The 26790-nt window shown below is 39.6% G+C and overlaps 1 protein-coding gene across 1 annotated transcript in view; it reads right to left on the reverse strand.

Moving 5' to 3' along the window:
* Positions 1-1435: 1435 nt before the first annotated feature.
* LOC410517 (extracellular serine/threonine protein CG31145) overlaps positions 1436-26790 on the reverse strand; it is a 55069-nt gene continuing 29714 nt past the window's right edge. The window contains exons 2-7 of the mRNA XM_393996.7: positions 18675-18799; positions 15508-15583; positions 7915-8007; positions 7406-7710; positions 5911-6184; positions 1436-2491 (exon numbers count right to left, since the gene is read on the reverse strand). Of these exons, the coding sequence (XP_393996.6) occupies positions 2290-2491; positions 5911-6184; positions 7406-7710; positions 7915-8007; positions 15508-15583; positions 18675-18799 (1075 nt within the window). The 3' untranslated portion in view covers positions 1436-2289. The remainder of the gene's footprint in view (positions 2492-5910; positions 6185-7405; positions 7711-7914; positions 8008-15507; positions 15584-18674; positions 18800-26790) is intronic.

Here is a 26790-nt window from a genome sequence, read left to right on the forward strand (position 1 = left end):
AAAAGGAAAATAAATAAACACATCTTCCAAAGATACGAAAAAAAAAAAAATTGATGGAAATGGATTTAAGATTCAAAATTTCTTCTCGATTAAAGTTGATTGAAATTCGATATTCGTTCGGGTACAATCGAGAATCGCATCGTTTCACTCATTTTCGACTATTTTCAATCGCACTGTGGAAAGAAAAAAAATTGCATCGACCAGTTTTCCAAAATTAAACGTTGTGAATTTTTACGAATTTTCTACTTATTTCTACGATTTCCTTTTTTTCATCCCGAGCTCGTTTTTCGTCTCGTCTCGTTTCTCGTGAAATAAAATTAGAACGAGAGTCGACGTTGGTGAGACGAAGTTTTGTAAAAGAGGAATAAAATTCGATAGAGGATCGAAAAAGGAGGAGGAAAAAAAGAAGAAAAAAAAAGAAAGGATGGTTAATAATGAAATTCACCGTTGGATGAGCCTGAAAAATTTCTTAAATTATTATGGCGCGCGGTGTAATTGAAAGAATCTTTTTAGTTTCGTTTAATGAAACTACTCGGCGAAAAAATTGATTTTTTTTTTTTTTTTAATCGATATTGCGCCTCCTTTCCGTTTCCAGTGTCTCTCAATATTGGCAAATATACCGCAAATATACCTCGATTCAATTCGGTAGTTTAATTGGCTAATTATGGAAAATTATCGAGTTAAAAAATCGAGGGAAAAATAGTTATCATTTCTAATTTTTCAAGCATCCACGATATTCGTGTACGATTTTATTATCGCGAGATAGGTGGAAAGAAGATACTCGATTCTATGTTTTCTCTGCTTAGAATTCTGTACTTCTTGAATAATTAGTTAGATGACGGAAGGAAAAGTGGAGAGAGAGAGAGAGAGAGTTTGATCGGCAAGTTCAACACGATATTTTAAGGTCTTGCAGCAGCAAGAAGTTGGGGCAAAACTTTGGGGCAAAAATTACAATATTAAATTGCGCGAAATTAATTCTGGAAAACTTTTTATATCTGCCTCTTTACTTTGTTCCAAGTTAAGAAAGGGAAAGAAAATTTGATAAGCAGAATTACCAAACTTGGGGTCGAGAAATGAAAAATCGTGGTCGATCGAGTATTCCAAAGGAGAGAGAAAAAAAAAAAAAAAATCGAAAATCCAATTATTTCATCAAAATAATCCTTCTACGAGAAAATATGATAAGGGATAACAAGGAAGGGATAGAAGCAAGAGTTCCGGTAAAAAAAAGAAAAAATACATCGATAGACAGTTTTTTCAACAGAGTTTCTTTTCTTTTGGCCTCCCTGCCTTCTCCCCCTCCCCTTCCCTTCTCCAAAGGAAAAAAAAAAAGAAGAAAAAAAAGAAAGAACACTTGCGAGTGTTACGAGAACATTCACGCGTACGAAAAAGCGCACATTAGAAAAGACACGCACACGCATAGCCTTTTTCACATGGATTTACATTCCATATACCTCGCACAATGTTACGTATAATAATAATAATAATAATAATTCCACGGGATGGAAATTGGATTCTTCTGGGTAAAAAAAAGAATCTGACGCTGGATCGTCGATAAGTGGCGCATTGTGTTATCCCGAGAGGAACTGTGAAAAATCGTCAGAAAATGATTTAGATTTTAAAGATGACGATAAACGTGCGAGTCGATAGATTTCGACATTTTCGACACATCCGGGTTTCATCCGGTTGATGAACCCTGGAAATACTCGATCGGATAACATTACGCTCCGTTATTTTCGACGATGAAACGTAGTTATAATCGTAAATATCCAGCCCTGAAAAGCGACTTTATCGATTTTATATCTTTTATATATATATATATACATGGAAAGCAGGCGTTCCAAATGATTTTGATCTTAAAATTCTTAATTACGATACATACACTATGTACAACATCTCTTTGTACAACAACAAGATTTTCTTTACGATAAAAACAGAAAAGAAAAAAAAAAAAGAGAGAAAGAATAAAATAAGACTTGATATATATATATATAATATATAAACAACGATTAACAATATTCGAAAAAAAAAAAAGAAAGAAATCTTAAAAAGAAAGTATCGTCGATAAAATATATGTATCTCTTATCTTTGTCCCTGTTATCGTTTTCTCAAATATTTTATACACGCATATTTTTACACGTTCTTTTTTTTTTTTTTTTTTTTTTACAATAAATCTACATCCATCATCATCGGAAATTAAAAAAAAAAAAATCTCACTTCCTCTTCTCTTCGTCTGATCAGAACGTTTCATCAGAATTCTCCGATTCACGCTAAGAGAATCGAAAGGAACGGCTAGGATCCGGTATCCTCCGTTTTCTCGTGGACGATCTGACTCGAATCCTCACGATTCACGCAGTCTCTGATCGCTTGAAGAATCACGCGCACCCTCCTGTCGAGGGCCGCCAGATGGGGTTCCCAGAGAACGGGGGCCACTGGGTCCTTGGCCATGCTTTTTCGCAATGCCTCGCTCAGGGGGACTGGTCCGTTGTGAAATCTAGAAAAGAGAAAGAGGAAGAAAAAGAAAAAAGAAAAAAAAAGAAAAGAGAAACAAAACGGATGTAAAAATATTTACACCATCCCCTTCCTCCTCCGTTTTAATATAAATATAATAATCCGTCGTGGATAAATCGTTACGAGCGAAGGTAAATTTGAAAACCCTTACGGGACGTCTCTCGACTCTCCCCCGCCCCTCCGACTCTGGGAACTCGAAACAAGCTTAAAACAAAATCCTAAAGATAAGCTTTTCTCTGCCCAGGTGAAAAGAGAGGAGGGGAAGGGATGGAATATCGAAAAGAATTTTCGCCCATTCCGAAATTCCGTGGATGAAAATTCAAACACTCGCTCCCCTATCCTATCCGGCGAAAATTTGCGGTCGGATCCTCGTCGCCTCTTTCAATATTCACCGAATCAAAGTAATTCGATCGTTTTTAATAAACATGCAAATCGACAGGACGACGACAGCAGAAGTCGTCGGAACTCTCGAAAGATTAAAAACGTGATCCTCTTTCTCTGTCTACGGCCATCCCTCCCTCCCTTCCAACCTCCCTCCTTCCCGGACGCATTGATCACCGAGGCGGAGAGCGCGAGGCGACAGAAATTTTTCAATAAAAATGCAAATGCTCGTAATTAGAAGTTTGACTCGAGAGGTAAGACACGTATCTTAGTATCTATCATCTCACGGATCTACCTCGTCACGCTTCCTTTTTTTTTTTTTTCTTACCTCTCCTAGAGGGAAAATTATAATATTTTCTCTCTCTCTCTCTATCTATGTCTCTACTCCCTCCCTCCAGTTCGAAATTTTCCACATTGGTCGAACGAATCCTTCGAGATTTCGAGACGTGGCTCGATAATATAGGATCCGGGTCTTTCTTGCGGAACAGGCAATGAATAAAGTATCGACTTGAGCAGACAGGTCGCGGATAGTATTTATAGCGTGTACAGGGTGATCCATTTGAGTTTCGTGTCTTTGAAACAGAGGTATTTGAAAAGGATATCAAATTTTGATATATATTTATACGAGATGTGATTATTATAATTAAGTTTTAATCTTGATAATTTAGGAATTTGAATAAACTTTCGAATTGATTGATTTTGATGACGATAAAAGGAGGAAAGGAAAAAATTTAAAGGAAAATATTTCGAACAAGAAAATTATGCTTGAGAAACTAGACAAAATCGTTTACGAATTTGTCATAATTTTGTATATCGATAAATTCTTTTGCTTGTAAAAATCGAGTGATGATAAAGGAATATAGGAAAGGACAATTTGTTTCTTAACTTTCGTGGATAAACGTGGATAAAGAAAAACATTCGAACGTTATATCGATTGATACATACATATATATATAATGGTTTCTTAACGGAGCCACCCAGTATACGCAGACTTGTGTGTATATTTAAGGACACATTCTCGAAGAAGCACGCGGATAAAAGTATTTTTCTGGCTGGCTACTTCTCGATGTCACAGGGGAACGTGGAAAAGCACGTTGCTCTCTGTCGAGGGGAGGATAAAGACTTGATCGAACAGCTTTTATACCATTTGAACGATTATGGTTTCCCGGGATATCGACGATCCCCCAACGATGATCCATACGATTCTTTTTTAATATTTATCTAATATCGGAATATCATCTTTCGAACTTTAATCTGATCTTTCCTTCTTTCCCTCCCTCTTCCCTTGCTCATCGAAACATCAGATTAAATTGTAAATTTAACGATCGAATAATAGAAAAAAAAAAAAAAAAGAAAAGGTATGGCCTTATATGGGCCTTTCCATGCGAAGATTGGATCAGCATTGGAACGAGAATTGAATGAAAACGAAGTCATAATGAAAGAGAAGTAACCATGACTGACACGATGAAGTAGCTGCAATGAAGTATCCACAGGATGCAATTATCCTATAATATTAGGTTTAATGGACAACGTGTGGGCTTCTTCAATACGCCTTCCAACCGTCCAACACGATTTCATTCAAGATACTTTGAGGCAGCCACGATAATAAGCCTTCCGATTAATTTGAAATTAGATATTACGTTTATTTCTTCGCCGATCTTTCTCATCTATATTCTCCGCAAATTATAAAATTTTCGAAGGAACTGAAACATTTATATTACGATAAATTATTGCATTGCTGAAATATTTTTTTTCTACAAATTATACAAATTGGATAATTTTGAAGAATCAATTTCGAATTTAAAATTTATTATTTTCTTTGCAAAAGTATTTCTACAATTTTATCGTTGAAAAAAAATGTTTCAAAATTGAACGAGTTGGACATAATTTTAGACTGACATCACGAGGATCAATTTCAATTGCTCAGAAATATGACAAATCGCAACGAAACGATTCGTTACTTTCTCTTTCCCTACGTCGAGCAAAAGGAATAAAATTTGGCAAGAATTTTGATACAACGAAGAATTTCAGGGATGAGCAAGGATGAATCTCGATCGAATCGCGGATATATACATGTATACACAGAGAAAGATAAATGGAATCGGAAAAATGCAAAGGGATCCAGAGGGGAGAATTCAGAGAATCCTGAGATTACTCCTCCTCGCCACGGTGGAATTCAATCTACGAAATGTTCAAGTTTTATCGAGAACAGGTGTCGTGGACGGAAGGAAGGAAGGAAGGACCCGGTTTTTTTACTCAGTTTTCTTACTTAGCCCGTTCGTAACGACAACTTAAGCAACGTGTCGAACAAAATCGATAATCGTGGTATCGCGTCGGTCACGCGTGATGCACGCGCTCATGTGTATGTATATGCGTGTGTGTGTGTGTGTGTGTGTGTCGAAACGCGTGTCGGCGAAATCCGCTCTCGGCCCGAATTTATCGCGGCCGTAAAAAGCCCGTCGTCCTCGTCGTGAATCCGCATCAAAGCGGAGATTCACGAGCGATGCCGGCGACGGCCAATTCTGGTAAAACGTTTCACTCCGAAATCCGCCTTATCCAGCCCCGGGGGCCACGGCTCGTAAACTTTTCCCATCGTTTCCCTTTTTTCGAAATCCGGCGAGAGGCCCTCCCCTCTCCTCCCCTCCTCTCCGCTCTGAATTGTAAATTCGACCCGGATCGATCCCTGTTCGCGAGAGGACCGTGCGCCTCGATACCATCGCCATGACAGATCTTCTCTCTCGCTCTCTCTCTCTCTATCTATCCGCGCGATAGATAGGTTGGAAATTAATAGGATGAGGGGGGAAGGGCTTGGCTTGACTTACGAGTGGACGAGATGGATATCGAAATAGATCGATGGATTTTTCGAGGAAGATGCAAGGTTTAGGGAGGGTGAGGAATAGGGAACGTGGATGGATCTTTTGGAAATTTTTAAATTAAATTTCTTTTAATGAACGTGGAAAGGAGGGAAGAGATTGGAAAATATGGAGATTAGGGGGGGGAAACTGGAGGAAGAGAACTTACTTTAGAAGGGTGCTTAGAGTCGTTTGCCTGATCATGCAACACTGTAAGATGGGGGCAAGGATGGAGATCTCGTCGTGGAAGGGTCTGCCGAATCCTCTTCCGTGGTCCAAGTGCAGGGGGAACGTGTTGTTGCCGAAAATCTTGAACGTCTCGTAATGGTGTCTGTCCATGTTCCCCATGAGGAAGTCTAAGACAGCCATGTCCATTAGATCCAGCAACCTTCTGCCCTCGTGATAGGGTGGGATCTCTTTCACGAGGGAACAGTAATCCGAATCTGGAAAATAATATATATTCCCGGATGGAGAAGATTGAAAAACATTTTTTTCGTTTTGTAATTAAAGATACGATGTTTAAAACAAATTTATTATTATTTTTTATTTTCTTTCCACGTGAAATTTTGATGTATACATTCGTGTATTAACCAGTTTATGAAGTGAATTATGAAAAGCTACGCAACCTTTTAAAATTTTCAAAACGTCCGCCTATCAAATATTCACCGACCCTCTCGAAAATTTACTTTTATCGCCGACCATTTGTTCAAACTTGTACGCGTTTCGATTTTCAGCTTTTTTAAATCTTCCTTTATATTTAAAATGAGAAAAAATATCCTTACACCAATATTGATATTATCCAGAATATCCATCCGTCGAATAATAATAAAATTAACGCGTGAAGAATTAACATTAAAAAACGCCTTATTAAAAATCAACAAAGCTTCGAATTAGCCTTCGAGCCGACGAGCAATTAACCCGCTCGGAATCGGGAGAGCGGAGAAAACCGGTTTTCGTTTCATCTCGATCACGTCGTTCGCTTTCGTGAAACCACCGACTATAATTTTTAATAATTCGATATCCCTGTCTCTCTCTTTCTCAACTGACCTACCCCAAATCGTCTACCTGCGCAGCGGTCATTCGGTTGATTTAACGCTTTTTGCCACCACCACCAGACGTGCGTAAACAATTTCTGAAGCGAGAGAGTGAGACAGAGCGAGAAAGAGAGGAGGGGGAATGGGAGGGAAAGTAGGTCACGGCGTTTCCCTAGAACTTGAATCCACCATTCATCTTACACGCTATCGGCTCCTATATCTCGGCAACCATTGAACGTATCGACATCAAACAAAGTGCATTATGGAGAGTACGTTCCCGGCTACGTATCGAGCTATACCCAACGGAAAATTGGATGGATGTATTTTGCAATCGTGGTTAAGAAGAACGGATCGTTGCTAGAACGGTCGTGTTTTCCAACGATTAATAGAGGAATCGTTTAGAGATTTCCTTTTCTTAATAATAAAAGTTTAATAAATCAAGCTTTCTTATTTATTACAAAAGAAAAAAAAGATTATCTTTCTACTTTCCTTTTTTAGTTTCATTTAACACGAAACGAATTATTACAGAAAGGGCTTCTATTTTCAGAGTAGAGAGAATTGGCCGCGCGATAAATAATAATCGGAGGAAAAATGTAACGATAAATGGCGGGGGAAAGAAAAAAACCTCACCGTGCTCCCACTGGGCCTTCTTCCTCTTGTGATAACTCCTCCGCCAGGGGTGTCTCCATGCCTTCCTCGCGACGAAAGATTTATCCGGCAAGAAAGCGGCGAAACTGCCTTCAAGGGTGTCCGGATTTCCGCAAATCGCGTGCGCCGTATCGCAGTAATAACTGCACTTGCCGTGGAAGCAGATATTACCGGCGGGGCTGACGAAGAACGTCTTCAGCAGTTCGCCGTCGGCGATCTGATAAATCTCTGTCGTTAGGTTCAACGTTCTCCCCGTAACCGGCATCGCCCTCCTGAATCCAAGCAGCCTGTAACGGGGCAAAACTTTTATCATTTTCAACAGAGGAACGAGAAGAAACTCTCGTCTCTCCTCCCTTCGTTCCGTTTCGCGTCTCGATTTCTTCTCTTCCCCATTTTTTTTCTTTTATCGATAATATGATATAATATACAGTAGTAGAATATAAAAATCGATAAAAATATAAAAATAATATAGAAATTAGAAATCGAGTTACCTGTCCAGATGAAACGCGGCGATCTCGGCCGTATGCCTCTCGAAATCGGTGAAGTAGAAGTGATTGGGCAGAGTTTGTTGTTCCCTTGGAAACCTGAAACAGCATAAACACAGACGTGATAACGAGTTCGTGGAACGTTTCTGGAACGTTTCAGGGGTAAACAAGGGGAATTTTCGTTGTAACACGCGAATAATACACTCGTGTTTTTCGATCCAACGTCCCGTGGAAAATTTCTTGTTTTTTCTCCCGGGCAAATATTTTTGCCCCCCTTCCTTTTCAAGGACGAGAAGATCCGCGAACGAGAATAAACGAGAAACGGATCTATAATATTCAAAACTCGAAAATACGGGACGACGAATGTTGAATCATTCGGGAAGAAATCTTCGCCCTTTCCCTCCCACGACGTCTCTAATTTATCATTCGTTCCTTCTCATTTTCTCGAAGGAATAACTTCTACTTCTGCAACAGCAAGTAGAATGGAATTGAATCGAAAGAAAGAAAGAAGGAGGAATTTCTCTATTCTCAATTTCGTGTTTGTTATTTCGAGAGAAAAATATTTATCTCGTTTCAAGGCCGTGACACTCGTGCAACTCCACGACAGTTTCGAATTCGGTCGGAATTCAGGAGGAGACGGCGATTTCTCGGGCAAAGCATAACCAACCCCCCCATACCGGGAGAATAGGCAAGGGAGGAGGGGAGGAGAGGAAAGGAGGAGGGGAAGAGAAACGGTTCCTCTTCTTTTTCCACGTCTTCCATCGCGAGAGTCGACGGCGATAAATAAAAAAAACCGTCCCCGGGGAATCCTTCTCCGCTACGTGTGCGCCTTTCCTCGCGAAAATATGGCGGAGGAACGAGAACAGAGGAGAATTCCGTCGATGTACCGTGACGTTGAACGAGTGGATACCGAGCGATATCGAGCCTCGAATATGTAAATAATCGAGAGAGCTCGTGTATATAGATACGAGTCTCTGTTGTTTGGATCGAAATAAGCCGAATTTATATAATAAAAGTCAATCTCGAGACCATCGTGGCGTCGAACTTTTACCTCGAACTTTGAATTAAAATTCGTGGGGGAAATCGCACGAAATATCCTCCCATTAACCCAGTCTTCGAACTCGAGGATTACGTTTTATCAATGTCCGAAAATAATTCTCACCGATCGCTCTTCATCGAAAAAAATGACTTTATACTTTGTGTAATTATGAACTGAACTGAACACCATCGATTCGTTTAATATAATTTAAAAGATTAACGATAACGATATTTCAGAGGAATGAAATTTCTCTCGATTAGAGATAAAATAAGACAGAAAGGGAAAATTCTTTTGGTAAAATATTTATATCATCTTTGCACGAGATTTCTTCTAAATTCTCTCGAAGGGTGGAAAAAATTCGTTAGACTTCGATCTTGAAATTGGAGAAATCTATATTGCAGAGCAAATATCTTGATCATGGTGAATTGTTGAAACTCTCTTTATCGTTTTTCGAATCGAACGAGGAAGTTCGCTGCTTTTATTCCAAAACATGGAAACGAACGTTTAATTCTTCATCGTATCACGATTTTCTTCTCGAACGCTTTGAGAAAAAAAGATACTCAATTAACAAGTTATCGACCACAAAACTTTCCAAAGTATCGATTTTTCGATTCTCCCTCGACTTCCAATACAATTTCGCATCTTCAAAACTTCTTCCATCGATTAATTAAAAAAGAAAAAGAAAAAAAGGAACGTTCAATTTCACGAAACATCGCACAGAGATCGGAGACGTTGGTTAAGAATTGAAGACGTCCAAGGCGGAGAGGGATCGTCTCTTCTTATCTCGAAGAAAAACGATTTTGAGAAAGAAGGAGAGAAAGGAAAAAAAAAAGAAGAAGAAACGCGGCGCTTCGAGGAACTTTTCCAAGCAGTCTTGGCTAATTAATACGACGGTCGCGCGGTAATTAGCGCGTAATTTGCATCCGATTAAAAGTTAACTGGCCGTCGCAGGGACCTCTGCCAAGCCAACCCTTCCCGCCTGACCTTCCGACACCGCGCCATAATTCTGTTTACCCAAACAGAGGCAGCCCTCCTCCTTCTCCTTCTGGGCTCAAGAATTTTTTCCACATTGTCTGCGGCTCCACGACAGGGGAAAGATAACCGGATATTCGGTCGAAATAATTGCCCGGAATAAGACCCCCGTCTCGCCGCTATTTTATATTCAAATGAACCGCTTTGGACGCGATTTATTTCCGGGCGCAAATATTAATTGCATCGAGGCGAGGACCTCGAGACAGAGAGAGATAGGGAGAGGGAGAGATTTATAGGTCAGATTAGAAGAATTGCTTTACTTTCCGCCCGTCTCGAGAAGATTTGGAATATACTCGTTTCTTTTTTTTTTTTTTTTCTTTTGTCAAGACAAATTGAATCGAATTAATAGATTTCGAAGAGTGATAAACGGTGAAATAATCGAGGCGACAGGCGAGAAATGGGGTTCGGAATCCATACTTTTCTACTTTTAGGATAATTTATTGGCGGTAATTTTCGCTTATTTTTTTTTTTTCTCCTAATAAAATATTCCAAGCTTGAAATACGATTCGAACATTTTTATACATACGCAAGGTTTAATTTGAAAAGTTGATAAATTCTGATTTACTTTTTCAAAAATTTATTACGTCGATTGCAAAATATTTTCCAAGCGCATGGACCATTAGAGAATGAATTATTCTCCCTCCGTTCTCCAATTATTTTCCTCTTGTATTCTTTTTTTTTTTTTCTTTCTTTCTTTTTACGAATTTCACGAATTCTTGAGCCTCGATCACCGAATAAATTTTCCGCCCGATTTTCCATACAATTTTCATTGCGCGGAGCAATGAATTTCTCGCGCGAGTCACGTATGTGTACTCGAGATTTTTGTGAAAAAAGGGGAGAGGAGGAGGGAGGGAGAGGGAAAAATCGGTTCCATTCGGATTCGCGGCACCGTGAACGATCGAACGCTAATCGCGTCCACGACTAATGATGTAGGTCGACGGTAATTATTGCTGCACGATTAGTCGACGAGGTAAATGAGAAACGTCTGATCATCTCCATTTTTTCCCTTAAAGCATACGAATTCACCTAAACACCTGAAACACGTATTAATTAAAATTTAATCGTCGAGATCGGTTTGGAAACAAGCTGTACACACGCTTCCAGCTGAATCGTGTTCTTCAAACTCGATTTATCGGCACCTTTATCGCTATGAAACTTGAGAAAGTTCGTCGAAGCGAGGGGAATTATCGAAATTTGTTAAATAAAATATGGGAGAGGGGGTTAGAAAAGAAAGGTGTTTTTAATAATGGAGGACAGAGAGGGGGGTGAGAGAGGATTCCGAGGGCAAAGTTCCGCGGCAAATTTAATAACGGGAACTTGGGTAAGATGGAAGGAAGGAAGGGAAGGAGAGAAGGAAACTTCTGTTTCTCGCAAATCGTAAAACTGACAAAATTTATTTTTAATAAAATCGTTTCAATAAACACCCGAGTTGACAAAACTACGTCTACCTATAGAATAACGAGAAGTGGGCAATTTTTTAATCGATTTTTCCAAGCGAAAATGACCGAAAAATCACCGAAATTCTTATAAAAAGAATCGGGGCTTGTTGCAGAGGTTGGCCCAATCAAAGGCCCTTGAAGAGGGCGCGATAGAAAAAGAGCGTAGAAGAAGCGAAGAAATAATTTCGCGGAGGGGAACTCGTCGTGAGAAATTGTTCATTCGACGAGTCTCTTCTTCCTTTACTTTAAGAGAGGTAAAAATAGACAGGAAGAAGAAGAAGAAGAAGAAGAAGAAGAAGAAGAAGAGAGAAAGGCAGCAGCGGTTCTTCGAAAGAGAAAGAGAGAGGGAGAGAGAGGTGTCTTCCTCCTTAACGTGTAACGAGAGCTTATTGCGGGATTGGCGGCGGGATTGGGACGGTGGCAATTTCGTCCTCGAATTCTCCATCTCCCCCTCCCACGACGCCCCTCGACGCCAGCGCTTTTCGTATCGCCTTCGTCAGGGAGGATGGGTCCTCCAGGCCGGAAAACTTTCCCTGAAAACTTATTGCCCAACTTATTACCGGAGTTTAAGCCGTCCTCGGCCACTTATCGTGGAATCTTCGGCCGACCGGAAGTTTAAAAGGGGCAAATGTGTGTGTATGTGTGTATGTGTGTGTGTGTACGGAGAGAGGGAGGAGGAGGATAAAAAGGAGTCGCAATAAGCGTTCGAACGAGGCTCACTTGTCTCGAATTCTCTCTCCGCTTCGCGATATTACGTTTTCTCTGCTTTATTCTTCCACCACCCCTTCTTCTATACCCAACGGTTCCACCAACCGGTACGACGATGGGAATTTGGAACGAGTGTAACGAGGGAAAATTGGCGAGAATTGCCGCCTGAAACTGAAACTCATGGAAGGTAGGAAAGAAGAAAAAAAGAATCGAGAAGAGAGAGAGAGAGAGAATTAAATTAATCGAAACGATTGTCATATCTTTGGAGGGATGTTTTTTCGGTAAATAATAGCTATCCTTTCGACGATCTTCTTAATCTCTTGGAATTTATGAATTTCACAGGTGTGCAGGGAAGATACAGAATCTGATAAACGAGGCCAAGATAATAAGAAGAAGAAAAAGAAAGAAAGTAAATTCGTATCAAACAGTCAGCTGGCTAATAACTTTCATTCTCACGCCGCCCAGTGATTCGAATAATAGGAATATGACTGGAATATATTATTCTAGATTTAATTTTTAGAAAACAATACTGATTTTTATTATAATTTATTATTTTATTTAAAATCTATATAATATAAAGATATGATTATTGTATAGAATAAAAAAATAATACGTAATAATCAATATATAAAAAATATATAAATATTTAATTTGAATTTTTAAGTAACCGTAATTTTTGAAAACTTACGTAGCAAGCAATTAATTTAGAAAACGCTTCGAATTTGACAAACGTACAATAAATTGGATCTTGAGAATTGGAAATGTATTCTGTAGAAACATATTTTTAAAGAAACGGAAAAAATGCTTATTAAAAAAATGGCTATTTGCTACGGGATGCTCTCGATAATCCTATTCTATAAATTATCCATATGGACCTAAATTTAGTGATAATTTAAGAAAATAACGATAAAAAACAATGAAACTGAAAATTATAAAATGAAAGAAGACATATCGCATATCGACTGCTCAAATATTGAAAGGAATAAAAGAATTGCTAAAATTAGAAATTATTATTGTTTATTTCTCCAAAATATAATAATGATAAAATGCATATATTATAATATAGGATAGCTTAAAATTAATTTTAATATAGTTTTGCAAAGTTTTGCAAATCAAATATGTAAAAAAAAAAAAATAAATAAAAAATAAAAAATTTCCACTTTTTATATACTAACTTCTCGTTGCGAGGAACGATATGAAACACATGAAAATTAAATTATTAAATCGTGTAAATTTCTAATATGAACTAATTAAACTTTAAGTTTAATTTATAAAAAAAGAAACTTATTAATTAATAACAATTTAAATTAAAACAGATGTTTCGAGATGTTATATCCGTTACAAAATTGAAGTTTAAATTGAAGCTTCTCGATAAATTTACAAAATATTTCTCAATTAATGAAACGTGACCGATCAGTTGTCCGATTAATTGTTTACTTATACAAATTAATTTCGTTTAATCTAAATTGTTTAAAAAGAGAATTTGAAATTTTAATGCGTAAGAATTATACGTTACAATTATTTTTTACATACTTGAAACTTTATCCAATTATAAACATCGCATGCTGATTATTCTTACCACTGTGCGCCATCTTTGCTCCCCAAACAGGAAAGAGACTCTTCCTAGGACATAGGAGGAACGAGTGACAAAGAGGAGGAGATGGAGAGACAGAGATACGATTTTTCTTACCACATGATTGACGAACTTACGTGGATGGGATTACGAGCACAATTACATAAGTGGGGGGGAGGGGGGACCAGCCAAGTGTCTCGTGCCGTGCGAGAGAGGGCCGCACCCCCTTCCTTCTCTCTTTCTCCTTCCTCCCTTCTCGGAAAACGTGATACGTCACATCCTCCCATTGTCTCCAAGAACACTTTGGAGAAGAGGAAAGAGGAAACGAGCATCGAGGGTGGCAGTCGCAAAAAACCTTTTTGGACACGTCCATTTCCCCTGGTTAAAATAATGCCAACGGGAAGGAATTGTAAAACGGGGACGTAGAACTTTCCTTTTATAAACCGCGGATACCACTTATTATTAAAGGGATTACGAAGATTATGAAGCCAACGACCGTTAAAAAGATTCCTTTAAAATCGTCCCTTGAAAAAATCATTTAAAGAGGGATATAACCGTGAATAGTCCATCATCCTCCGAGTTTCGAGAAGAGTTTTCCAAGAAGAAACGAAACCTCGATTAAGCTAATTGGACGGTTAATCGAGTTTCTAATTTCTTATTATTGCCGGAAATACAGAATTCCTCTTCCCACCAATGTTCAATCCTCCCCGATACTTATTGGAGAAGACTTGTTTTTCGCTTATACGGGTCAATTGCTCAACGAAATCGCGATATATATATATGTGTGTGTGTGTGTCGACATTAATTCTCTCCTTCTTATCGACTGTGATATATCCCGATAAGTCTCCTCCGTGGCGGATTGCGGCGAAAAGCTACGTCACAACGGACAAACAGCGGGCCAAGTAATTTCAAGCTAGTTCCGACCTCGAAACACCAAACTTTCCTCGCCCTATCTTCAGCTCCATTGCATCCCCTAATTTCCACTCTGGTTCTTAATTGCAGCCGCGACTTATACTTGCCAGAAATAATAAATCGTCATCGAGGCGATGCAAAGAAAAAAAAAAAAGAAGAAGAATAAGGAGGATTAGAAAGTTGGTAAATTATTCCTGCAAAAGTTGGCGCGCAAAAATAATAGTGGACGAATAATTTGTTTTGGAAATTAAATTACGAGGTTTATTTTATATTCTCGTAAATAGGAGGAGGGGAAGAAGAAGAAGAAGGGTGCAACTTATATAAGTCGGTAAGGGATTCGAGTCGTAAGGATTAAACGCAGGTGTATAACTTGCGCAGAGATTCGTGCAAGTTTGGCGATCAAATAAATTGTTAATCCCCGGGGAGTTAAATATCCGAGGAATTAAACGCTTCCCCCCTCGCCGCCGACCCGTTTCCATCCCGTCCCCCACGAGATCACGATTATCGTAGAAATAATTTTTTAATCATTTCCCTTCAAACTTTCTCCCCTCGCCTTTCGTCTCGTTCGTGTAATTCTCGAGAAGCGATAAGGGATCCTCCGTGACAATCTCAATCGAGTTTCTTCGATCTTCTCGGATAGAGGCGAGAAAAATAATCCAAGTCGTTTCGCTACTTATCTCGTCCCTCATCGGGGAGGATTGTATCGACGAAGGGAAAGTTTTAATTGTCCTCCTCCTCCTCCTCGAATTTTATCCTCACGGGAGGATATATAACTCGGAGAAGTTTGAGCCCCGACGATGATAAAGCGAGCGAGATTTTTCAATTTTCCTCCTCGTATCAATCGACGGATCCTTCGACTTTTTTTTTAAAACGCGGATATTGTAAATTGTACTCACCTCATGGGTTTGAACAGCGCCTGCATGTTGGAATAATTTATCTGCAGTTTCAGCTGGGTGCCGCCCTCTTTTTGAACTGTGGAAAGAAAAAAAAGAAACGCACAAAAGATTGGACAAAGATCAGATCAGTTCGATTTCGATCGGGGGAAAAGAAATATTCGATTACTTAGAAACAGAGGATAAGCGCAATTACTTGATCAATTTTTTCGAATCGAATCGAGACAATCGATCTTCAATTATCAGACACGATCGCGTAAAATTTTCTACTCTCCTCGTGCATGGGATGATAAACAAGCAATTTGAAAAGGCGATGATGAAAAGAACGTGAAAACGTAGAGGAGACACGCTCGAATGTTTGGTAGATTGTAAAAATTAAAGTAAAATCCAAGCTGGTAAAAACAGGGTGGCGGAAAAAAGATTTTCCCTGGAAAATCCATTAGTATTAAAACGTTGTATTTCCAATGTGAAAATACGGCGAATTGAATTTAATCCAAAGTTTTTCGCGATATGAAATAATAATCTCGCAATTTCACGGTTTCAAGGGAGGGAAAAAGGACTTTCGTCCGGAGGAACGAAAATTTCTTTCCACGCACGAGGAGAGTGGAATATCGATCGTATCCCCGCTGTGTCAATTTCATAAATGATATATGCCTAATTTACGGTGCCAGCCGTCCGAGTTGCCCGCGGTCAATTTATCACCGCACGACAATTAATCGTCGACTGCTGTCGCGTCGCTGAAATTATCGACTTCAACTACTTAGACCTTGTCAGCTTAAACCCGCTCTGTCTATTCGATAGGAGAGAAAAGAAAAGAAAAAAAGAAAAAAGAAGAAGAAAATAAAAACAATTTACCAATTATTTTCCTTCGAAACTGGCTTATTATGTACACAAAGCATCGTTATGCTTATTAATTCGTCATTTTTACATTTTTTGCAATTGTCGATGTCACGCGATGAAACGTGAGTGTGACATCTGCAGTCGAGTCGAACAATATTGAAGCTTGCGTGCAATTAAAATCGGCATTGAACGATTATGCAACGGGACGGAATGAAAAAGACCTTTGTTGCATAGTTTATTAAACTCGATTACGCGATTAAAATAGTTCGTGGAATATTTCGAAGGTTAACTTCTCGTTCGAAGCGAATTCAGCGATGGCTTTACACATCTATGGATAATACATCGATTTTCGAACTCGACTGGATGGTGTATACCCTCCTACCTTGAACTCGGCTAAAGTTCAGAGGTCGTCTTTTTCGAGAGAGAGAGAGAAAGAGAGGGAGCAAGGAGAGAGAGAGAGAGAGAGAGAGAGAGAAGTTTGGAAAAGGTTTGGCAGAGCGTTTAAAGTAAAACTCTACGTGCGTGCGTTTACGTTTATCGATCGATCGATCATTCGAATCAACGTTCACAATTCCCTTTAATTTCTCTATAAAAAATAAAACTGGCCAAATCCAATCGTATCAAGATTCACGAAATTATATATATATATATATATTTTTATCGAAACGAGGATACGATTTCCCTATAATTTAATCATCGTCCTTGGAAGTGGAATCCTTTGTCTCCGCACCCCCTCCCCCTCCCTAGATCGCCCTGGATCTAATTTCCCCGAGCGGCTCGATACCGCTTAATAATTACATCCCCCTCGACATTGCTCGCCACTTCATTCAACTTCCCTTCCTCCCATCGGCTCCCTCGATTTGTTCGACAACCTATCACCCCTACGACCCCCCTCCACGAACCCTATCAAAATTACATCCATCGATCCTGCCAGTTTCTCGGCAATCGGCCGTTTTAACTAACAAGCGTATCGTACGAGTTTCTCCCCTTTTGTCCGCTTTGATCGATCAAGAGAGAATATTCGAAAGAAAATTTGTCGCAAACAAATTCGAGAAAAGGGAACAAAGGGAAAGGAACGATTCGAAGAACCAGAGAGAAATCGAGAAGGATAAGACGTGGATGGAGAGAGATAGAGAGAGGAGGAAGAGGGAAAATGACGCGTGTCGCGAATATAAATAATGAAGAGGAGAGAGGAGAGGAGAGAGGAGAGGAGGATGGATACGAGGGCGGAAATTGAGCGTAAAACTCTCGTGCCAACTCTAATTTTAAAGCGTTACGCTCGGAAAGTCGGCGGGAAGAGTGATCCCGATCTTTTCATCCTCCCTCCTCCCCTCCCCAGCCCCCGAATGGATCGGGCGATGGCGCGGCATTGTTAGTCAATGAACCACGTAGTAGCAATTACTAAGCACAAAGCCACGGTCACAATAACACCGGTTAATTGTCTGGCTTCATGGGCCGGCACAGGAATTAATTTCCAACAGAGAAGATTATTGCGCCGCCGTTTTCAGATTAATTTTATATCGGCTCGTCTAATCTCCTCTCTCTCTCTCTATACATCCATCTATCTATCTCCTCTTTCACGTTTCATTCGTTAATCCCTTCCCCATCGGTTGTGCGTAAAACACGCTTTGTTCATAGAATATGTTGCAATAATTGATATCAGCAAGAGACAATCAGCCTTTGATCGAACAGCCTTATTATAATGATTTTAAACGTTATTCCTTCTTCCTTCTTTTTAAGTAATCTTGAATAAAGTTTGAAACTTCGTCCCATTCGTTTAAATAGATTTCTTTAAATTTCTCGAAGATACGTTCTTTAATAAATGAGAACTCGAAAAGAAACGTTAAAATACTTTATAATAAATTTAGATTAGAAGTTTTTCGAGCCAGAATTGGGGAGGTAATTAAACAGAATCTCTCTTTCCCCCCCCCCTGATAAATTTCCTTCGTTGCCACAAAGAGGCAGAGGAAAGACGTCAATTTTATTCTGGCCGAGGTAAAATTTAATAAACGTCCACGTACGGGACGCTGCCGGCTCACCATTTATTATTTCCTTTAAGGAAAAATTCCAGGCACGATTTGCGTGCACTGTCGCTCGAAAATTTATATTACAGCGTGTTCGATCGTGTAGCATTGTCCGCCGATGGAAGAAATTCGAGGATGCCGGTATGTTCAAAGAATCTCGATTAATATCGTACGCTTCCCTTCCTCTCTCCCTCACCCTCCTCCCGCCAAGGCTGACCAACGACCGCCCGTTTCCACTGCCGATTCCACTGACATTTCATCTACCTCGAGAAAAGACATATTTCGAAGCAAGGCTCGCTCACTCACCGACGTGAACTATAGGCCTCGTCGCGATCTCGTGCAACAATTGGTCCACGTACTTCGACCTCTCCGGATACAGTTCTATCCTCGAGATTTGCAGATGGAATCTCTCCAACGTCGAACTGTTCTTCCTGAAACAAAACGAGCAACACACTCTTGTGAATGATAGTCTCCAAAAAAAAAAAGAAAAAAGAAAAAAGAAAAAAGCTTCGATCGTAAGAATAGCGTGGAATAAAAGAGAGGTAGAATTTTTCTTTGCGGGAAGAGACATAAATTCCAGGAGGAAGATTCTAGATCTGAGAGAGCGCGACCTTTTGAAAACGTCGAAGCCCTCTGTCGACGAGTCTGACCTCTTACACGCGATGGAGGCCATCCCACGGACGGTGTTTCCCATGGCGGAATACGTTAAGGGATGCTTTCTACCTCGCGTATGCGTGACACGCGTCCACCATAACGTTTCATAAGATTTCCACCGAAACTGGTAGATATTTCATCCCCTTTTCCAAGAGCGCAACTTTTTTCTTCCTCTCCATACTTTCAGTTCGAGCGAGAACTGTCGGATCCTTTATCCACGGGGAATGGGACTTTTTACACCGGCCATTACTCGATTCTTATTTGCATAGCGTTTATATTATAGGTATTGTTTCCGTTTTGTTGCTTTTAACGCTTTCGAGATTTCCTTTCGTTCCGCGGTATTGAGGAAGGATAGAAGAAGAGGAGGACAAAGGAGAGGAGGTTGTGTCTCACCGTGAGAGATGGTTGATCAGCGGAAAATTTCTCGCTGCTTTTTTCCCCCTTTTAACCTTTCGAGAGAAGGGAAATCGCGGAATTGGCGAGTCGTCGCGTTCGATCTTGGCGAATTATCTCGAGGATCGAACGAGCAATTCGACTTGTGAAAAAGGTTGAATGCTTTTACGGATTTTACGTAAATTTTTTAATCGTAGAGATTAATATTCGTTGTAATTTTCTTTTCAAGCGAATGAAAATAAAGGCCTGTCAAATTTAAATCAATAAACGATTGGAATAAATTTTCAGAAAGAATATGTTCGAGCTATTTTCAATCGTGGCAATTAAATAATTTCCATTAATTTCTTGGCCGCGTCGAAGAATCAGGTCACGAGAATTCGCTCTCGTCACAAGCCCCGATGAATTTGCCCGCGATATTGAAATCAGTTGCTCCGAATGAACGCGATTTACGTCGAAAACATCTGACAGCCTCGACTTTCCCAACTCGAAAGTGGAAAATCTCAATCGATTTTTTTCTCCCTACTCGAGGAGGTATTACCACGAAAATCTCGTAAAAGTTATTCTCTAAGAAGGGGGGGAAAAAAATCTTCCAACGATTCTTCTCGTTTTTCGATACGTCGAATTATTCCACATTTTTGGAATCTTTCAATTTTTCCATCTTCTTCAACTACTATCAATCGATAAAACTCTTTAAGAGGAAACCAAAGTTTCATCGTCTCAAACTCTCAACGAATACGTTAAAAGAAAACCCAATAATCTCTATATACAAATTTAAAATTATTTCATAAAATGTATTTTCGAAATCTCAATTTCGCAATATTTGCTTTTCAGAATTTGCTGCAGAATAAAACTATCCTTTTTGGAAAGAAAAAAATCATTTCTGACACAACGCAATTCTCCATGCTCTCCACGGAATAGGAATTAAATAATCCGCCGCAAAAAGAAATCACAAATTTCCGATGCAAAGTTGAAAATCACTTCACACCCGATAAAACACATTTTCCACGTCGTTTCTCGTCCCCAAATATATATTTTCCCATACACGTTTGACATTGAACGGAATGGCGATAATCACGATAAAACAGTTGGAGTTAGGAGGGAGGGAGGAGGGAGGCGAGCAATGAACGCGAAAAATATTTCCGGAATCCCGGAATACGTAACAAGAATACGGGACGCGGATTCAGCTGCATTCGCCACGTAAATTTTCCAGGAATCCGCGGCGCAATAACGAGGTTCAGGGACGCTCGTAAAAGTTGTTTTTCCTGAAAACTTTATCAGCCATCACGGTCGGCCGTGAGCCGATCTATTAAAATTAATCAGCGGACTAATTGCAGCTTTAATCATCCCGCGCGTCTTTCCCCTCCCCCTTGTTTTTTTAATGCAACAATTCGTTGCGCCACAATTACGCAACGTGTTTTTCTTTTTCTTCTCTCTCTCTCTCTCTTTCTCTCGTTTCGCCTCGAAACTTTCCCAACGGCGCACAATACGCGGATTCATTTATTCATAACAATGTATCTGGGTCTTTGAAGCGAGGAAAGATTACGTCGGGAACGTCGGTCGCTAATTCGACCCACTTTTTTTCGAACCCGATCTCGGTTAACTCGAGGAATTATTTATAAAAAATTATAATATTACTTTCTCCTCGATGCGATGTTTCCAACGCAATATGGAAACGCGATATCGCATGATATTGTGTCGTTGCGTAATTACATTCGAGCATTATATCGACGAGATCGGCGAGAGAGAAAGACGGAGAGGAGGAAGGGCTCCTTCTTGATCCGAATCTCGAGAATCTTCTTCGAGATGAATCGAGAGAAAGGGAGAGAGAGAGAGAGAGGCGAGAAGGGCGTGGATCTCGCGACACCTTAATTAACCAACTTTAGAGGTGTTTGAAGGTGGGTGAATTAATTGCCTCAAACCTTCCCTCCCCTGGCATATATTACCATGCCTATATATACCCCCGATCAAAGAGTTATTCCGAATCAATTTCCCTCCTTTCATAAATATGAACGAGTTCAATTTACATAGCACAGTACACCTGTCAATCTAATTTCATTCTTGTCATTCCTTCGAATATTTACGGAGAATTAATTTGAATTCTTTAAAAAAAAAAAAAAAAGAAAAGAAAATTTCTTCTCCGAATCATCGGAGGGACACAACACAGGAAGGGGATATAAAATTAACCTCCTTGAGACCGTAAACGAAGAAGATTGATGAGCGGAGGGGAGGAGAGAATAGAAGGACTTTAGGTTGACTTTAGGCGGATCGCGCACACCGATCTCACCGAAACGACCTCAGCCATGCTAATCTCCGTTGTCCACTCCTTACCCATTAATTCCAAGGACCGTCATGCGCCATTTTATAAATAACAAAGAGCACGAACCACATATTAACGAAGATATTTTATGATTTCACGTGATGTCATCGTCATTGTCATCATCATCTTCTTCGAAACAACGGGACGAAGGAAGAGGAAGAAAATCGGTGATCAATTCTTCCTTTCGTTCGTGGAAATTCGTCATCGTACATTTTTCGTCGATCTCTTTCTCCTTTTCCTCCTCTTCTTCTTCTTCTTTTTTTCCCCTTCCGTGAATAATTCCCCCGTGAGCGAGACACGGAAGCAATTTGGCTTTGCATAGGCTAATTAACGTAATCTTGCGAACTGGGACTGGCGTGTGGGAACGCTACATTAAACCGGCATGGGCGTGTAATTTGATTGTGCATTTGTGGCCGTTCCACGGCGTTCTTTCGTTTCCACGACAAGGGAAATAGTTATCGCCGGCCGATAAAAGAGTTCTGCCCGATGAAACACGAAGAAAGGAAGGAAATCGGTTCTCTGAATGGGGTTACAACGAATAAAAACGAAAGAAAAAGGAAGGGGGGGAAAAAGAGAGATGGATGTCGAACGATCGAGCCACGTCGTGAAACGAAGGAAGGAAGGAAGAACCGTGGCAATAGACGTCGAGACACGTCTTGATTTTTCCTTCCTTCCAAATAAATCCCTCCACGCTCACGTCTAATCCACGCGTGTGCCTCCACCACTCGCGTGCACGCGTTCAATACGCATCCGCGTATATTGCCTTGGATTAACCACCGGCTGGGCCGGGCCAAAGCGTCGGATTACCGGACAAATTGATACCGCGCTGTGCTCGTCACCGTGCTGTCAAAACACGATGGAATCGCCACACTATATAATTCCCGTTCTTCCCGTTTCAAAATCTTCCCCCGGTTTACACCGAAAGGTTTTTACCAAACGATCGAAATCGCGATCGAAATCGTCGTGACAAATTTGAACATCCTGTCGAGAAGGAGACCTCGATATTTTCTGGCGATTTCAAATTTTCAATTAACTTGGATTGCATTCATATGGCTCCGATTTTAAAATTCTCACGTCGATTTTCTCGTTATTTTATTTAAAAAAAAAGAAAGAAAAATTACTCTCAAAGGATTCTTCATACATCGATATGTATAGAAGAAGGGAGATGACGGATTGGTTAAATCGGGACGTGGTTAAATCAAGCCGAAATGCACGAGATCCCGAATCGAGAAACCGCGAAGCACGTCAAGTTGGCAGGTGTGTATACGTAGTCGCGGATAATTTGGTAGGAGACGCGGGTCGGACGAGGAATCGTCTTAACATTCTCCAGAGATTCTCTGTTTCCAATTATCCCCCAGGCGATCCCCGCGTCTAGACGAGGCTTTAATTTATAATACGATTGGACGACGATGGGAAGAGGGAGATTCTTGCAACGAATTATCCTGTAGGCGTCTTTGGTAATCGGATATCGGGAACGAGTGAACCGCGTACACTCGTTACGGAGGATTAATTTTAATTCATCTTTCGTACGAAATGTTAACCCTTAGTCCCCGAATCCTCAAAGACAATATTCGTATTCACGATCTTTGCAGCAATTTTTATTCAAAACTTCCCGAAACCATAATCTTATTATTATTATTATTTATTTATCACACGATGTATCTTCCAAGATTTCAAAAGAAAGAAAAAAGTGATAATTTTCCAAGATCCTCGAAGCTTTAAAAAAGAAAGAAAACGAAGATAACAACGTCTAAAAAGAAAAAATCTCGTATTTTTCAACGCGGTGTTGATTATTCCCCTTATAACCCAGTAAACCAATTTCCAATGGCGCGCGTATAAAAAAAAAGGAAAGGAAAGGAAAGGAAAGGAAAAAAGAGGAAGAGAGGAAAAAAGGCGGGCAAAAACGGTCGCCCGATGATTTTTGGCGAGAGGCGCGAAAATCGATAAAGGGTGGAGGGGCGACGGCCACTGCACATATTGGCCGTGCCGACAATTGATGAGATCGTTAAAGTAGGCACACCGTGTATATCTAGTTGGGGTTTCGTACAATTCGTGCAAGTGTACACGGAGAGGGGGGGATGGTACGTGTACGTGTACACCCGTGTCGCGCTTCCCTGTGTGCACAGGTCAGAATGCACACAGTCCGCCTCAATATGCAGTGATCACTAATGCAATTTCATGGCGCATGCACGTGCAGTAACGAAGGCTTAGGTCACGCTTTCATATACACTGACTGATTACGTCTTGCCTGTGGACGTGAATCCATATAACTAACCCGGCTATCGTCCCGGTGTCGTTTTATGAAAACGATATTCCATCTGGAAATCGAACTATACCCGCCCCAACCCTCCCCGTGTCCCGCTATTAATTAACTTTCTTGTTTAGTTTAGACGATCGCGAATCTACCACTCCGTGATCCGGGGACGTCTTTCGTAAAATTGTATCGAATCCCAGCGGATTTCCTTCGACTAATGCGATGAATTGTATAACAAATCTGGTATGGTTGAAAATTTAAAAATTTCGATATCGAAAGGGAAAAAAGATGAAAATATGTATGTACGTTCGTTGGATATTTTTTTTTTTCTCTCTCTTTACAGCAGCAGTTTACGGGGAAAAAAAATTTACGCGTTTCGAAAATTGTATCGGAACAGCGATCTTCGACTTTTTAATAACGAACGCGGTTCGGTTGAAATTTTGGAATTTTCGTATATTATTGAGGGAAATATGTGTTTCGCGTACACAGGAATTTATGTTTTCCGAAAATTGCATCGGAACAGCGGTTTTTAACCTTCTGATAAACGCGTATCGACGAAATTGAAGGTTACAAATTTCGATATCGGCAAAGGAAATATATCCCTTCGCGCGTTATACGAATTTATCATGTTTTCCCCGAAAATTTTTATTCAAGCAGCGGCTCGTTGAAATTTAAATTTAGAAATTTCAATACGTTACAATAAGAATCTTTTTCTGCTGACACTAGAACTAGTCCCTCTTCTAGAAGAAAAAAAATACTTATTCCAATCTTTTGAAAAAATTTTACGCTTAAAAATCGAATTAAAATAAACCTTGGAACAATCAAATTACGTGTTTACGACGAAAGGATTGTTGTGCATGAAAAAATGGATAATCACATGATGGATGGATGAAATGAAACATGCAAATGAAGTCGAACAATTTAATATTCTCTGGTAATATCTCTGGCAATATAATTAGAGACGATTGCTTTTTCCCTCTCCTTTTATTTTAACACACGATGAGGACAAAAATTGGGAAACTTCCCGGAAGCTGCTCGGTTTCTCTCCACTGGTCTGGAAAAAAGTTTCCAACGACAGTCTGCACTTTTATCGGAATAAATAATTATCGGCTGTCTGTTTGGCTCCTTTTTTTCTTTCGCGAAAAACAATCGACATTGAATTAATAGGAACATTGAAACTTGGAGAATGATAAAAGGCACGATTATATTTACAAGAAATCCAATCAAACGTTTCTTGTTTCTCCTTCTATTTATACTTTATCCGAAGAGGTAAGCAAAACTGGCAATTAGCATTAATCGAGCCAACCTTGACCCTTGATGGATCTTATCAGTCGAAAGACAGTCTCTGAACAAGAAGCAAGCTGTTGTGAAACCAAAATGCCGTTTATTGGTATTACTTCGACAACATTTATCTCAATATGAGAACCAAAAACGGATGGAGAACCTTTCCATCAATTGCAATTTTCTGACTTTTCAGAATCATTCTGAAAAATATATATTTCACGAGAGAATAGAAAATTTAAAAATTTTTTTTTCCACAAAAATAATTACAACTTAAATCATTCTAGTATTTTAAAAAAATGAAAAGAAAAGATATTGGAAAATAAAACAAGACATATTGTTTTTACTAATAAAAAAAAGAGAGAAGAATCAACACAAGAATACAACAAATGATTAATAAATTATTAAATTCGAATTAAATTTGAGTCAGCATAAAATGAAAAAAAAGATATTAGACAAAACGTTGAGACACTGATAAAAACAATATCCAAAGTGAGAATATAATAAATGATTAATAAATTATTAAATTCGAAGAGGAGTCCATTTTTGAGCCAGCACGAAATAAAAGAAAAGATATTGGATAAAACGTTGCAAACGAGGCACTGATAAAAATAACAATATCCAAATACAATAAATGATTAATAAATTATTAAATTCGAAGAGTTCGTTTTTGAGCACGAAATGAAAGAAAGAAAATATTGGATAAAACGTTGCAAACGAGGCACTGATAAAAATAACAATATCCAAATACAATAAATGATTAATAAATTATTAAATTCGAAGAGGAGTTCGTTTTTGAGCACGAAATGAAAGAAAGAAAATATTGGATAAAATGTTGCAAACCAGGCACTGATAAAAATAACAATATCCAAGTACAACAAATGATTAGTAAATTATTAAATTCGAAGAAGAGTTCATTTTTGAGCACGAAATGAAAGAAAAAATATTGGATAAAACGTTACAAACGAAGCACTGATAAAAATAACAATATCCAAATACGACAAATGATTAGTAAATTATTAAATTCGAAGAGGAGTCCGTCTTCGAGCCGGCACGAAACGAGCCTGACCTGATTAGGAGGATTGTCTGATTAGCTCCCCGACGAGCGGAAGTCGAGTAACAATCTTGGAATGTGCGCGCTGACAACAAGCAAACCCTCCACATCCCTCGTAGATCGAGTTCGGAAAACCCGCTTCCCCTAACTAATCTCAACCTCGTTCTCTTTCTCTCTCCAACTCCATCGAAAGGATTTAAAAGGAGAGAGAAGCCGGACATCCGACGAATTTCTCGAATCCATCGCGAATCGAGATGAATCGAGAGAAGATGGAGATTTCCGGTTCCGCGGGCCGTCGATGGTTATCGAGAGGGGGATGATGATTTCGGTTTCTCAGAGTTTGCGAGGGTGGATGAGCTGCTTTCCTTAGAAAGTTTCTCCCCTTAGACGCTAAGTTTGAGCGATGATGATGATGGAGCTGCGTGTAAACCCCGAGTTTACGCCAGATTCGAAATTTCTTTCTTTCAGA

Source organism: Apis mellifera, linkage group LG14, assembly GCF_003254395.2.
Source record: "Apis mellifera strain DH4 linkage group LG14, Amel_HAv3.1, whole genome shotgun sequence".
In the NCBI taxonomy this organism is placed as follows: Eukaryota; Metazoa; Arthropoda; class Insecta; order Hymenoptera; family Apidae; genus Apis; species Apis mellifera.